This window comes from Zootoca vivipara, chromosome 15 (genome assembly GCF_965207765.1).
Source record: "Zootoca vivipara chromosome 15, rZooViv2.hap1.1, whole genome shotgun sequence".
Lineage (NCBI taxonomy): Eukaryota > Metazoa > Chordata > Lepidosauria > Squamata > Lacertidae > Zootoca > Zootoca vivipara.
Genome location: NC_142598.1, coordinates 17,153,318 through 17,166,607, shown reverse-complemented (window position 1 = coordinate 17,166,607; position 13,290 = coordinate 17,153,318). Strand labels below are relative to the sequence as shown.

Sequence of the window (13,290 nt, the reverse complement as noted above, 5' to 3'; positions counted from 1 at the left end):
TTGTCATTTTATGAATAAGCATGATTGCTCTGGCCCAAAGTCTTTGTCTTTAATGGGGAATTGACTTGGTTTGCAATTGATCTAATCAGATGTTTTCTGCAGGGAGGCCAATGGGACACTTCATTACAATTTCACCAACCTGGATAACTTCATGGATCTTCTTTGGGAAAACAAGCTACATCCTGGTAAATCTAGTCACTTGGTGTTTGTTTGTGTGTTTTTTTTTAAAAAAAACCCACTGCCAATTCTAAGCTCTGTTAAACAATGTAATATACTGAAGTTGTTTCTTTGAGAAACAGCAGAAATTTAACACGCCAATGTTAAGTTAAACTTCCACCAACTTTAATGAGCAAGGGGCAAGGGCAAATTGTGAGTTTCTGCAATCTCTGCAATAATATAAGCACTGAAGTGTAGGCTCCCAACTCAGCTGAATGGTCTCCTTTTACTTCGGAACTCAAGGGAAACGCATGGCTTGCCAGCAGTACATGTGAAAAAGGATCTAGGTGTTTTTTTTTAGCTGAGTTTAACATGAGTCAACAGTGTAACGCAGCAGCAAAAACAGCTAATGCTATTCACAACTGCATCAACAGAAGTGCAGTGTTACGATCAAGGGAAGGAATAGCTCTGCTTTATTCCGCCTTGGTCAGACCACACCTGGAGTCCTGTGTCCAGGATATTGACAAGATGGAGCATGTACAGAGGAAGGCAACCAAGATTATCAAGGATCTGGAAACTAAGCCTTATGAGGAACAATTGAGGGAGTTGGGGATGTTTAGCCTGGAAAAGAAACTGAGAGGAGAGATGGTAGCAATCTTCAAATATCTAAAGAGCTGGAGCAAGCTTGTTTTCTCCTGCTCTAGAGGGTAGGACCCAAAGCTTCAAGTTGCAAGAAAGGAGATTCCAAGTCAACATCAGGAAGAACTTTCTGACAGTAAGAGCCGTTCGACAGTGGAATGGACTCTAGAAGGTGGTGAACTCTCCTTCCTTGGAAGTTTTTAAACAGAGTTTGGATGGCCATCTGTCATGGATGCTTTAGTTAATATTCCTGCATTGCAAGAGGTTGGACTTGATGACCCTTGGGGTCCCTTCCAACTGTAGAATTCTATGCTGTCAGGGGCTGGACTGAGGAGGAATGGTGTGGACCGCCCCGGGCCCCTTCCTGCACTTTCCTAAGAACAGGAGGACAGTATAGATTTGGAACAGTGGTTTGCAGAAGGCCATCGTTAAGAGGCTGGAGAGGGGGAAAGCTGGGAAATATTGGGAGAAGAACAGCAGAAAGAAGAAGCACCGGTGGAGCGACAGCTGACAAACTTGATGTCTTTGGAAAGCATTCCTGATACCCCCTCTCCCAGGAACAGGCAGGCATTGAGAGTAGTACAGTGGTACCTCATTTTAAGTACACAATTGGTTCCGGAGGTCTGTACTTAACCTGAAGCGTACTTAACCTTAAGCGAACTTTCCCATTGAAAGTAATGGAAAGTGGATTAATCCGTTCCAGACGGGTCCGCAGAGTATTTAAACTGAAAATACTCAAATCGAGGCGTACTTAAACTGAGGTATGACTTTAGAACAGAGAGCTCAGAGGCAGAAAGCTCAGATTGGCTGGCACAGAATAGGAGAGACGGAGCGGGTTGGACTTCACTCAGAGCAACGCCATTATTTAGTAGAGACTGCATTCCTTCATCTCTCTCTGTGAATACTGAATAAATCACGTGGTAAGAACTCTTCTTGTTTATCTGCTTCTTGGCTGCCACCGGGGGAGGGATCTGATTCTCTGAAGTCTGACACATGCTTATATTCTGCCCCTTCTCCCAAAGGAGCCCTAATCCACTCAGAGTATTTGTATGATCAAATGGAAAGGTGGCATGGCCTTGGACCCAAAGAGCTGTTTTAGATGTGCCCAATAGATGTTGTGTCTTTTTTTAAAAAAACTGCTTGTCTGAACCTGCACCCTGTGCCTTTATCACCACTTGTTTAACTCTTTCCTTTCTCTTCTCTGCAAACTGCCAAAGTGATGCAGAGAATGGTTGGCCCCTGCTGCCAGACTCCCCCGTCGCCTACCCGTGTTCACGGCCACATAATTTTTTGGCTCTTGGCCCATGGTGCCAAGAGCAGACCAATGGATGCTTTGCACCTCTCAATTCAAAAGCACTGAACAGGTTTGTGTGGGTTCCCCCCCCCCCAACTCAGGATTTGAATTGATGGGAAGTCCCTCGGGATACTTCACTGACTTTGAAGATAAAAGGCAAGTGATACAATGGAAGGACCTGGTTACACAGTTGGCTGAAAGATATATAGGTGAGTTAACAAAATGTTAATTTGTCAGCTCAGCATTTCCACAAACACGTCTTAAAGGGCAATGTCCAGGAAAAATGTTTTTTAAAAAAATCCTTGAACCTTTCTTTAAATGACCCTAAGTTAGTGTGCTTCGTGGCTTATAATTTACTAAACTGTGTACAATTCCAGTTGGGTGACCAAGAGAACAACAACAGGGAATTCCACAAGCAACTACAGTCATACCTTGGAAGTCGAACGGGATCCGTTCCAGAAGTCCGTTCGACTTCCAAAACGTTTGGAAACCAAAGTGCGGCTTCTGATTGGTTTCCAGATGTTTTTGGACTACAATTTCCATCATTCCTGACCATTGATCCTGCTAGCTAGGGATGATGGGAGTTGTAGTCCAAAAACAGCTGGAGACCCAAGTTTGGAAAACCCTGTTCTAGAGCATGGATGGGGAAACTTTGCATTTCTGTGGAAAGACATTGACTCATGGGGAAATCAATTGGGGGATGGAACCAGAAGAAAAAGTTGGGGGAGTTCCCCCCCCCCCGCCACCCCCTTTGCATCTTATCCTGTAAATCAACATCCAGCCCATACATTGGGCCCTGTCACAGAATACTAATCTGTGGAAGTGGCATCTGTCCTGGTTTGTGGGTGGGTGGGTGTGAACATGCCCCCCTAAAGGCAGAAATTCCTCTTAAAGGCATAAGAGGTGGTTTGGGACAATAGCCTTTCAACTGAGATTTCCGTGTGCGGCTAAATGAAAGTGTACTGCTTAATATGACAAAGCTGTAATTAGTGCAAGTTTGATTTCCAGAGCGTTATGGATTGAAGCATGTTTCGAAATGGAATTTTGAGACTTGGAACGAGCCAGATCACCATGACTTTGACAACGTGTCCATGACAGTGAATGGTAAGCTGCTTTTGAATCCTCCCGGTTTTTAACTGTGAGCAGAGTGGGGAAAGTTCAGAGATCAGGGCTAATGAAAACAAGATAAAGAAAAGATAAATGAAGGATAAATGAAAACAAGATAAACCCTGTAAAAAGCTCAGCACAAATTGCCTTCTCACAGAGATATTTTTTTCGTCGTTCAAGCTCTTAAAAGCTAAATCAACACATGCAAGTTACCAAACTGGGCACCGGGGTTACAGCAGGAATGTTGCCTAGGAGAAACTAAGTAAATTATAGAAATAGTGTTTTATAGCAACACTGTGGTAATATTCTTTGCTTAGCGGTTTTTCAAAACCATACATCTTTTGCCCTACTGTGTTGCTGAGAATGGAACTATGGGTACCTCAGGTTGTTGGCATCTGTCTCGAGAGGCAATGGAGTGCGCCTTTGGGGGGTGAAGTCAAACTGCTGCATTAGCAGCATCAATGTGTCCTCCCTGGCACGCAAGCCTGGGCAGTGTAAGTGGAGGTCCTGAGCTGCCCAGTTGACAAGACCCACCGCTTGTCCCCTGTGGTAAAAAGGAAAGCAGAGCAATACGTTTGGCACCAGTTTGGCTCCAGGAGTTGCAGGAAGGAGGCATACAAGGCACCATCCAACCATCTTAGGGACTCCACTCCGAATCTTTGTCTTTTAGGTACCACAATACCCTTCTTTGTGTTTGTGCTAGCAGACAAACACGTATGCATGTATCCAGGCTCACTACAATTATGACACGGGTGGCACTGTGGTCTAAACCACTGAGCCTCTTGGGCTTGCCGATCAGAAGGTCGGCGGTTCGAATCCCTGCGACGGAGTGAGCTCCTGTTGCTCTGTCCCAGCTCCTGCCAACCTAGCAGTTTGAAAGCATACCAGTGGAAGTAGATAAATAGGTACCACTGTGGTGGGAAGGTAAACAGCATTTCCGTGTGCTCTGGTTTCTGTCATGGTGTCCTGTTGCGCCAGAAACTGTTTAGTCCTCCTGGCCACATGACCCGGAAAGCTGTCTATGGACAAATGCTGGCTCCCTCACCTGAAATGAGATGAGTGCCGCAACCCCATACTTGCCTTTGACTGGATTTAACCATCCAGGGGTCCTTTACCTTTTACCTTTTACTATTATGAGGGATAGAAACACACTTTAAGAATTCTGTGTGTCAGGATTACATTGCAGCTACTGGAATCTTCAATGGGTGTCTATAGCCCATAGCATGACCTGCTCACAGCCACACAGATATCTAGACCTCCTGCTTATATAAACAGCCCATAATTGGTTGATATTTGCAGAGCAAATGCGGTATGTTATGGCCTTATTTGCCCTGTTTCACTCCAGCACGTTCTGAAGAAACGAGACACTTTCCTCTCCTCGGAGCTAGATACTACTGCCGAAACACTAGGCCTATTGTTGACTGTTCGATTTTGCTCCTAGGATTTCTCAACTACTATGATGCTTGCTCTGAAGGTTTAAGACAAGCCAGTACTCAACTGAAATTTGGAGGTCCTGGAGACTCCTTCCACCCATTCCCAAAGTCCCCTATGTGCTGGAGCCTCCTTTGTCACTGCCACAATGGAACTAATTTCTTCACTGGAGAGACTGGAGTCCGGCTAGACTACATCGCCATGCATAAGAAGGTCAGCGCCCTGCTCAATTTGCTGTTGAATTCAGGGCACATGAAATGTGCCTGTTCCAAGTTAAGTGTTCACATTTAATCGCCTCTTGTGCACTAAAAAAAACCCCAAACACTTGCTACATGGTGCAAAGACACTGAATTGAATTCAAACGTTGACAACTGCTTCTTGCAACAATTTGTTTTTTAATTCCACATAGCATCTGTACACCACTTTAGAAAATCCCAGGTGCTTCAATTACATGATCTTGCTGTTACCTTTGGTGGCGCTGTGGTCTAAACCAATGAGCTCCTGTTGCTCTGTCCCAGCTCCTGCAAACCTAGGAATTCAAAAGCACACCAGTGCAAGTAGATACAGTGGTACCTCGCTAGACGAATGCCTCACAAGACGAAAAACTCGCAAAATGAAAGCGTTTTGCGATTTCAATGGAGACTTTGCAAGACGAATTTTTTTTGTCCCATAGGGTAATCCCCCCCCCCCGTCTTGCGAGGCACCCTATGGGAAACCACACTTCAATGCGTTCCTATGGGAGCTGCTTTGCAAAACGAATTTTTCGCTATACGAAGCGACTCGTGGGACGAATGAAATTCGTCTTGTGAGGCACCACTGTAAATAGGTACCGCTGCGGAGGGAAGGTAAATGGCATTTCCATGCGCTCTGGTTTCTGTCACGGTGTCCCTTTGCGCCAGAAGTGGTTTAGTCATGCTGGCCACATGACCCGGAAAGCTGTCTGTGGACAAACGCCGGCTCCCTCGGCCTGAAAGCGATATGAGCGCCACACCCCATAGTCACCTTTAACTGGGATTAACTGCCCAGGGGTCCTTTAGCTTTCCTTTTTTATAACTGCCTTGCGAAATAGGCTATCTATCAAAAAAATAACAACAGCTCTTTCCACAGGGAGCTGGGCGGTCACTGTACATCTTAGAACAAGAAACTGAAGCAGTGGGACAGATCCAGAAGCTCTTTCCCAGGTTCACCTCTCTGCCTGTATACAACGACGAGGCAGATCCGCTGGTGGGATGGTCAGTTCCGCAGCTGTGGAGAGCGGATGTCACCTATGCGGCCATGGTGGCTAAGGTAGACTTGAGCTGCATTGCTCAACAGCCCATCCTCATTTGTTTTATCTCTATAGGCCTCTGTTTAAACATAGGTGTGATTTCTTTAGTGTATCAACTCTCCTTTCAAGGCCCACAATGAATTCCTTCTTCTGCTGAAGCCTTTGAATTTCTCAGCCCAATGGTGTAGCTTATAAACAAGTAACTTTTTGGCGGGTGGATAAAAATCCCTGTGAAGCCTATGAATTTCTTGATTCAATGAGGTATCTTATACAGTGGAACCTCGGTTGTCGAACGTAATCCGTTCCAGAAGACCATTTGACTTCCAAAATGTCTGACAACTGAGGCGCAATTGCCCGTTGGCAAAAGCCATTGAAAAAAATGGAGAAATGTACCTCAGAAGCCTTTCGACTTCCGAGGTGCGTTAAAAAATGGAAGCGTTCAATTCCGGGCAGTCAGCGTTCGGTTTCCGAATTGTTCGGCTTCTGAAGCGTTCAACAACTGAGGTTCCACTGTAAACAAGAACTTTGGGGTTTTTTTGTGCAGGGAGGAAATATTCTCGCGAAGGTCTCGGAAAATACCATACGAGTAGGTTGAGAATTCTTATTGGACAACTCCCTTGTCTGCATGAAGGGCTCTACTGGAGCTGAACAGGCACTCAATGGGCCTGATGAATGTTCTGTCGGTACCTCAGAAAAATCAATACGTATAGCATATGACTGGTGCACCACCTAATGGAGAGAATGGACACTAGCAGCTAATGATTTTGCAATCACATTGATATTTAGGCCTCTGAGAGTTGCTTCTCTCCATCCTGTGGTCTAATGACAGAAAAACACTGATAAACACCTCATTATAAGGCTTTAACTGTGGTATGTGACCTCTGGCTCAGTCATAGCTGCCACATCACCACTGAATCATGGGAGAACGTTGCTTTCTGTGAACCGCCCTCAGAACTGCTTATATAGGGCACTATATAAATTCAATTCATCATCATCCAAAAGAGAGGCCAATTTGTTGAATCTTATACTTGCGCATTGGAGATTTGTCATTTCCGGACTTTCTGGCAAGCACTGGAGGGGAGCAAGGATCTCACCAAGGAAGAAGGGGGAAAGTGAAGGTCTACATTGGGACGACATGGGGAAGAAAGATTTACATCAGGATCTACTGCCCTTATGGATCCTGCCACTTGAGGGGAATCGCCTGGCCTGGCCTGGCCTTGTGGGTTAGGATATTCCTTTGCCACAATATCCAGCACATGGACTGCTGGTTTCTGGCCTCACAGACAAATGGCTCAATCCAGCCTTGGATGAGTTTTGTTCACACATTCCCCTGAATGTCATCAAAGGTTGAGGGGGCAAGTGAGGAGAAATCAAGTCATTACATGCACGTGCGAAGCAGTGAAGCACGTTCTTCACCTATTTTAACCCTTTTCACCCCTAAATTTCACCATCCTGTCCTCAAACCTTTGCTTGCCTGACTCCCCTAGTTAACATCGTGCACAAGCCTTTTTGTCCTGAGCCCTTGAGCCGCTGGGAATATTCAGGCCTAGACAGGGTATCTCCATAGCACACTCCTATTTCCTAGCTTGTGGGGTTTATGGGCCAATGTGCAAGTGCTGACAACAAATATTGAGCAATAGCAAACTGATGTTAATTAACTTGGAGCTGCTTTGGCTCCTGGCTGTGGCGTCTCCAGAAGCATCACTCCAAAAAGAGGCATTCGTTTCTGGATGTGTGAGACCAATGGATAGTTTCTGAGTCGGCAATGAGACGTTTTATTTATTTGAACAAGCATATACTGCTTTTCAAGTTTGTGAAGATCTACCAAAACGTTTTAACGCAATAAAACCACAATACAAGATACAGCTGCAGCTAAGGTGGCTTATATCTCCTCCAACTGCCACCAGGGGGCCACTGATGGACCATTTTGGCCCCGAGAGGAAGGGAAAGAGAGCAAAAAGACAGAAGAGCCTGGGGAGATGTTCAGTATCTCTAGCTTCTGGTTTTTCAGCTGAGATGGATCCTCCATTGCACACCTTCCACCAGAGGGCGCTCTTAGCCTAATGGGAGGAAATATCTAGCTCTTTGAAAAAGGAAATATTGTCTCATCTCTCTTTTGCCCTTTAACGTAAACTGCTTTGTGCATGAGGCTCCCCTGAAAAGCATTATACTGATACCTTAAATAAATAAATGGAAGACTAAAGCCACCAGAACTGCCCTGTCTGCACACCCTGTTGCTGCTGCCCTGTGCCCAGGTTACGTTTGCTAACTCACCGAGGTGCAAGAAGCAGGCGAGGAGACAGTCTGGCTGCCTTCTGCGGAGGGAGCATTTGATTCTCAGAATGTGCCCCTTGCCTTTTGCCCGTACAGTCATACCTTGGAAGTCGAACAGAATCCGTTCCAGAAGTCCGTTCGACTTCCAAAATGTTCAAAAACTAAATAGTGGCTTCTGATTCTGAAGCCGTGGAACCCTGTCAGACGTTTGGGTTCCAAAAGAATGTTTGCAAACCAGAACAATCTCTCCCGGGTTTGCGGCGTTCGGGAGCCAAAACGTCCAAGTTCCAGGGCGTTCAGGATCCAAGGTACGACTGTATAAGCAAAGGATCGTGGAGAAAAGTCAAATGCTGCACTTGGTGGCCACCTGCCCTCCATGGCTGATTCAAGGGTCTGAACCCCATCTGCCAGGGATCCCACAAGAGAATCAGTGGAGGGGAGACTCTTAGGGTCATGGGTTTGAACCCCACATTGAGCTAAAGATTCCTGCATTGCAGGGGGTTGGACTAGATGACCCTTGGGGTCCCTTCCAACTCTTATGATTCTGTCTGTCTACACAGTGTACCCCTTGGGTTATTGTACTATTCAGGCCCCACCTGTCACAGCAGCCAGTTTCCTAGCATTATTTATTTGTTAATGTGCAGGGCACTTGACAGCCTCTAAGAGGATAGTTCCCTGTCCTGCCTGGCTGAGCTTATAGCCTATAATTCATATCTTTTGTCGTCTCAGCGAAAGAGGAGGGCAGTGGAGAGGGGGCTAAATCGGTGAAGAGTATAGGTTAATTTTATTTGCATGTAGTAAACTAAGAGTGATAGAAATTATCAAAAATGGTTTATAACAATTTTTGTTGTACAGCCCCCGATCCTCACTGACTACTACTTGAACGCCTCAGTTTCCAATTTTTGAAAGCATCTTTCTGGAACTCCTTTCTGCTCCTTTCAACCTAACCTGCTGCTTTGTGTATTTTGTTACTGAGCGGTAATCCTTTTATATCTGATTAGTTACACCGCTGCAATCCTCCTCTTAAGTTCCTAATTTTAGCAAGGCTTGGGAATTAGGTCAGCCAAAGCTACTGGAAAGGCTTCTTAGTGGATCCTGACTGCAAATTATTATGCTGCATTTCTTGTTTTTAAGATGCGCACAGTACAGCTTCCCACATGGATTTAATTTCTTCCACAGCCAGACATAAACACCGGCGTCTTGCCCTTGGTACTGGGGTAGAATAGTGGGGAGAAATGAGGCAGTTTAAAGGAAAAAAGGGTTTGAAGAGTCATGCACTAAAGGCAGTGTCCATTCCAGCATCTTGTAGGAACACAGAGAAGCCACAGAATGTGATCCTGGGTCCAGAAGATAGCTGAGGATTTCAGCTTTTATTTTTAAAAACAAGAAGAGCTCCCCAGTCCTTATGGTTACAGAGATGTACTTGAATATACATAGTGGACAATGCCTTCCAAAATCCCAGAAATCAAATGGGTTCTCCACCCCCATTGTTCAGCCGGACACCTTCTGGCAATTCCCTCACTGTGAGAAGTGAGGTTATAGGGAACCAGGCAGAGGGCCTTCTTGGTAGTGGCGCCCGCCCTGTGGAACACCCTCCCTTCGGATGTCAAGGAAATAAACAACTATCTGACTTTTAGAAGACATCTGAAGGCAGCCCTGTTTAGGGAAGTTTTTAATGTTTGATGTTTTATCATGTTTTTAATATTCTGTTGGGAGCCACCCAGAGTGGCTCGGGAAACCCATCCAGATGGGCGAGGTATAAATGATAAATTATCACCATCATTTATTTATTTCCACTGCTTAAAACTTTTCCAGTGGTGGGCAGTACCAAAGGCAAAAGGGGAGTGGTTCCAGAGGCAAAAAGTGGGTGTGGAGGAGGTGTGGCCTGAGGCACAAGTGTTCAATCTCCAGACCTGACGTTCCTCATCCCTGGATTAAAAGGGTGGATTGTCTGTGCTCTGCATCATCCCCCAATCCACTCCGCTGCCAGCTAAAGCATAATGAATTTATGCCGGCTAGCACAACCAAAGAAACAGTTACCGTACTCAAAATGAGAGAAGTGCAAGGCTATTGAATGTACACAGGTCACAAGGTATGGGCTACCTTGGTACAAAATGCAGATTAAGTGCAGGACACACGCCCCTGTTTGTTCTATCATTGGAAAGGAAAAATCAAAAATGAATTTTTGGCCTGCCTGGAGATTGTTGGATCTCGGCAACTCCCCAGGAAGGTACAGTACAAGTCCCACCTACTGGAGCTAACACAATCACAGGTTTATTTAAGCTTTAAAGATGCTGAATGGAACGGAACATTGTGCTCTGTTGAACATTGGATCTGCACAAGCATTTCAGCTTGCCAGACGGAACAATCCCCCCTTTCCTTCTCCTCCCATGTGCTGTTCTGGGGTCCTCCTGAACAACCACACCTCAAGCCAATTTGGGCAGGGGGGGGGGGACAAAGGGGACAAAAACCTCGCTGTAGAAGCGGAGGTCCTTGCGTAGAGTTTGCGCTGACTGACAGGGCTTGTTTGGCGGGTCCTCTCCCTCTGCCCCTTTTCCTTCGCAGGTTATTGCCCAGCACCAAAACCTCCTGCTTGCGCGAGCCAACAACACCGTCAACTACACTTTGCTGAGCAACGACAACGCGTTTCTGAGCTACCACCCCTATCACTTCACGCAGAGGACGCTGACGGCGCGCTTTCAGGTGAACAACACCAAACCGCCGCATGTCCAGATGGTGAGGAAGCCGGTGCTCACGGTGATGGGCTTGCTGGCTCTGCTAGGTACAGCAAACCACTCGTCCCGTTTCCTGTTCGCAAGAGGAAAAGCAGGAGAGGCCTTTGGGTGGCGGCGATACACTTTCCCATCACTTGGGTCACCGCAGCTTACCTGGACTTGGTTGGGGCAGAGTGGTGGCGAGGTCAGGATTGCATAAGATCAGGGTGGATTTGATTTAAAACAAATCGATTTAAATCACGATTTAAATCACTAGTCAGTAAGACTTGATTTAAATCATTATTAATAATAATTTATTATTTATACCCCACCCATCTGGCCAGGTTCCCCCAGCCACTCTGGGCGGCTTCCAACAAAATATTAAAATACAGAAAAGTTCACCCTTTCTGGCATCCTCTTAATATTACAACCAGGTGAAGGTTTCATTTTTGGAACAATAAATTTTCAGAGTTGTTTTTACAGTTATATCAAAAATTAATGATTTGGTTCTACTATCAGAAATACATAGGCAGATAATTATGAAATTATTGCTTATATTTGGACAACTTTTCTGCTGTACTTTATTGGAAAGAGAAAAATAATTATTTCTTTAATAACAATTTGAACAATTTATTTAACTAAAACAGTAACATTATAGCATATGTATCCATGTTTGTTAACCGATGCAGTTAAACAATTAAAAAAAAAAACCATAGACTGAGTTTTAGCACACATGAAAAACTTCAAACAAATCCTTATTTCCTGATGAATAGCCTTTGGACTATAATGTAACTTAAATAGAAAACTATCTTTAGAAAGATTTTTCCTCCAAAGGCATTTTATTTTAAAAATCCGATTTAAATAATAATAAAAAAACTGATTTAAATAAAAAAATCTGATTTTTTTTTTAAAAAAACATTGATTTTTATCCACCCTGCATAAGATGCATATTGGTGCCACTGCACAGCCCTGACCTCACACCCACCTCTCTCCCACCACAGGAGTGACCGCTGCTTCAAAAGTCATTTTTCTTAGTTACAAAAGAGTTTATATGTGCGTGTTACTGGCCACTCGATGTCAACCAAACTGCATAGCTGCCAAGTTATCCCTTTTTTAAAGGGATTTTCCCTTATGCTGAATAGGCTTCCTCGTGAGAAAAGGGAAAACTTGGCAGCTATGCCAAACTGGGGCACAAACCTTTTGCTCTACTTCCCACGAAAGTGGGTCTGCTTTTGAGGTGTAATAAAACAAGGCCAAGTTCACAGTAAGATACAAGTTTCTCTTCCTCCCGTGTAGGAGAGGAGCAAGTCTCTGCCAACATCTCCAGCCAGGAGTCGGAAGACTATGACATTCTTGGAGTACTAGCCAGTGTGCACCGACCTCGAGAGCACCCACTCGACAGCTGGCAGGCCTCTGTATTGATCTATGCCAGCAAAGATAATGAGACCTCTTCCAACGTCAGTGTCGTGACTCTAAACATAACCAATTACCCCAAACACAAAGGTATAGTCGTCACTGTGGTTGTTTTCCTAATGGGTCATTACGCGAATGCAAGTGATTCTATGATTTTATATTTACTGCAGCTATTGAATGGCTCACCTTATTTTAAAAGGACAGCTGGCCTGGAATAGCCATTTCATGCAGCCTAAACCATTGTGCCATGGTAGCATGACACAATCATATATTTCGACAGTAACTTTCTTCGGTTCCTCTCGCGAAAATCTTGGTTTGCAGCTTCTAAAAAGCTTGCGATTGGATACCAGCTTCTTCTGGTCCTTACTTGGACTTCTTGCAAGGCTATGGTGAATAAGAACACCATATCTGGAAGCCTCGGTCTCTGGCCTGATGTTCAACTAACAATCAGAGTTTTCACATTACGCTCCCTTTGTCTTCCCAAAGGACTTGTGTACATCACTTACTACTTGGATAACTACCTGACCAACCCGTATTTGCAGTGGAAGAAACTGGGAGCTCCAGATTTTCCTTCCCCGAAGCAACTGGAGCAGATAAGAGCTGCTGAGGTACGATGCGTTTGTTGTACATGCAATCCTCACAGCAGTTCTTGTCTGCTATATAGCAGGAATGGACCACACCACCATCAGGAATCCTTCCCTTCTCCTCTGGTAAAAATATAATGGTATATATTTTGACTCAATATAGTGTGATCACAGGGCTACTCTACACTACAGATTTAAACCGCCATAATATCCATTCCCTCTCCTCAGGGAACCCTGGGAGCCGTAGTTTTTGTGGAGTGGGAGAAGCAGAAGCTTGGGAGAGTCAGCACTCTCACCAAACTACAATTCCCAGGGAGCTTGGGGAGAAAGCCTCGGTTATTAAACTGGTATAGCACTGATATATGTTTGTAGTGTGGTTAGGGCCTCAGAAGTGTCCCAAAAATGAAGGAG

The 13,290-nt window shown here is 45.0% G+C and overlaps 1 protein-coding gene across 4 annotated transcripts in view; it reads left to right on the top strand.

Moving 5' to 3' along the window:
- IDUA (alpha-L-iduronidase) overlaps positions 1-13,290 on the top strand; it is a 46,826-nt gene that overhangs the window by 27,348 nt on the left and 6,188 nt on the right. For all 4 annotated transcript variants that reach the window (XM_035140760.3, XM_088658282.1, XM_035140755.3 and 1 more), the window contains 8 exons: positions 103-185; positions 2,191-2,298; positions 3,098-3,193; positions 4,638-4,840; positions 5,735-5,914; positions 10,734-10,950; positions 12,179-12,385; positions 12,782-12,903. In XM_035140760.3, the coding sequence (XP_034996651.3) occupies positions 103-185; positions 2,191-2,298; positions 3,098-3,193; positions 4,638-4,840; positions 5,735-5,914; positions 10,734-10,950; positions 12,179-12,385; positions 12,782-12,903 (1,216 nt within the window). The remainder of the gene's footprint in view (positions 1-102; positions 186-2,190; positions 2,299-3,097; positions 3,194-4,637; positions 4,841-5,734; positions 5,915-10,733; positions 10,951-12,178; positions 12,386-12,781; positions 12,904-13,290) is intronic.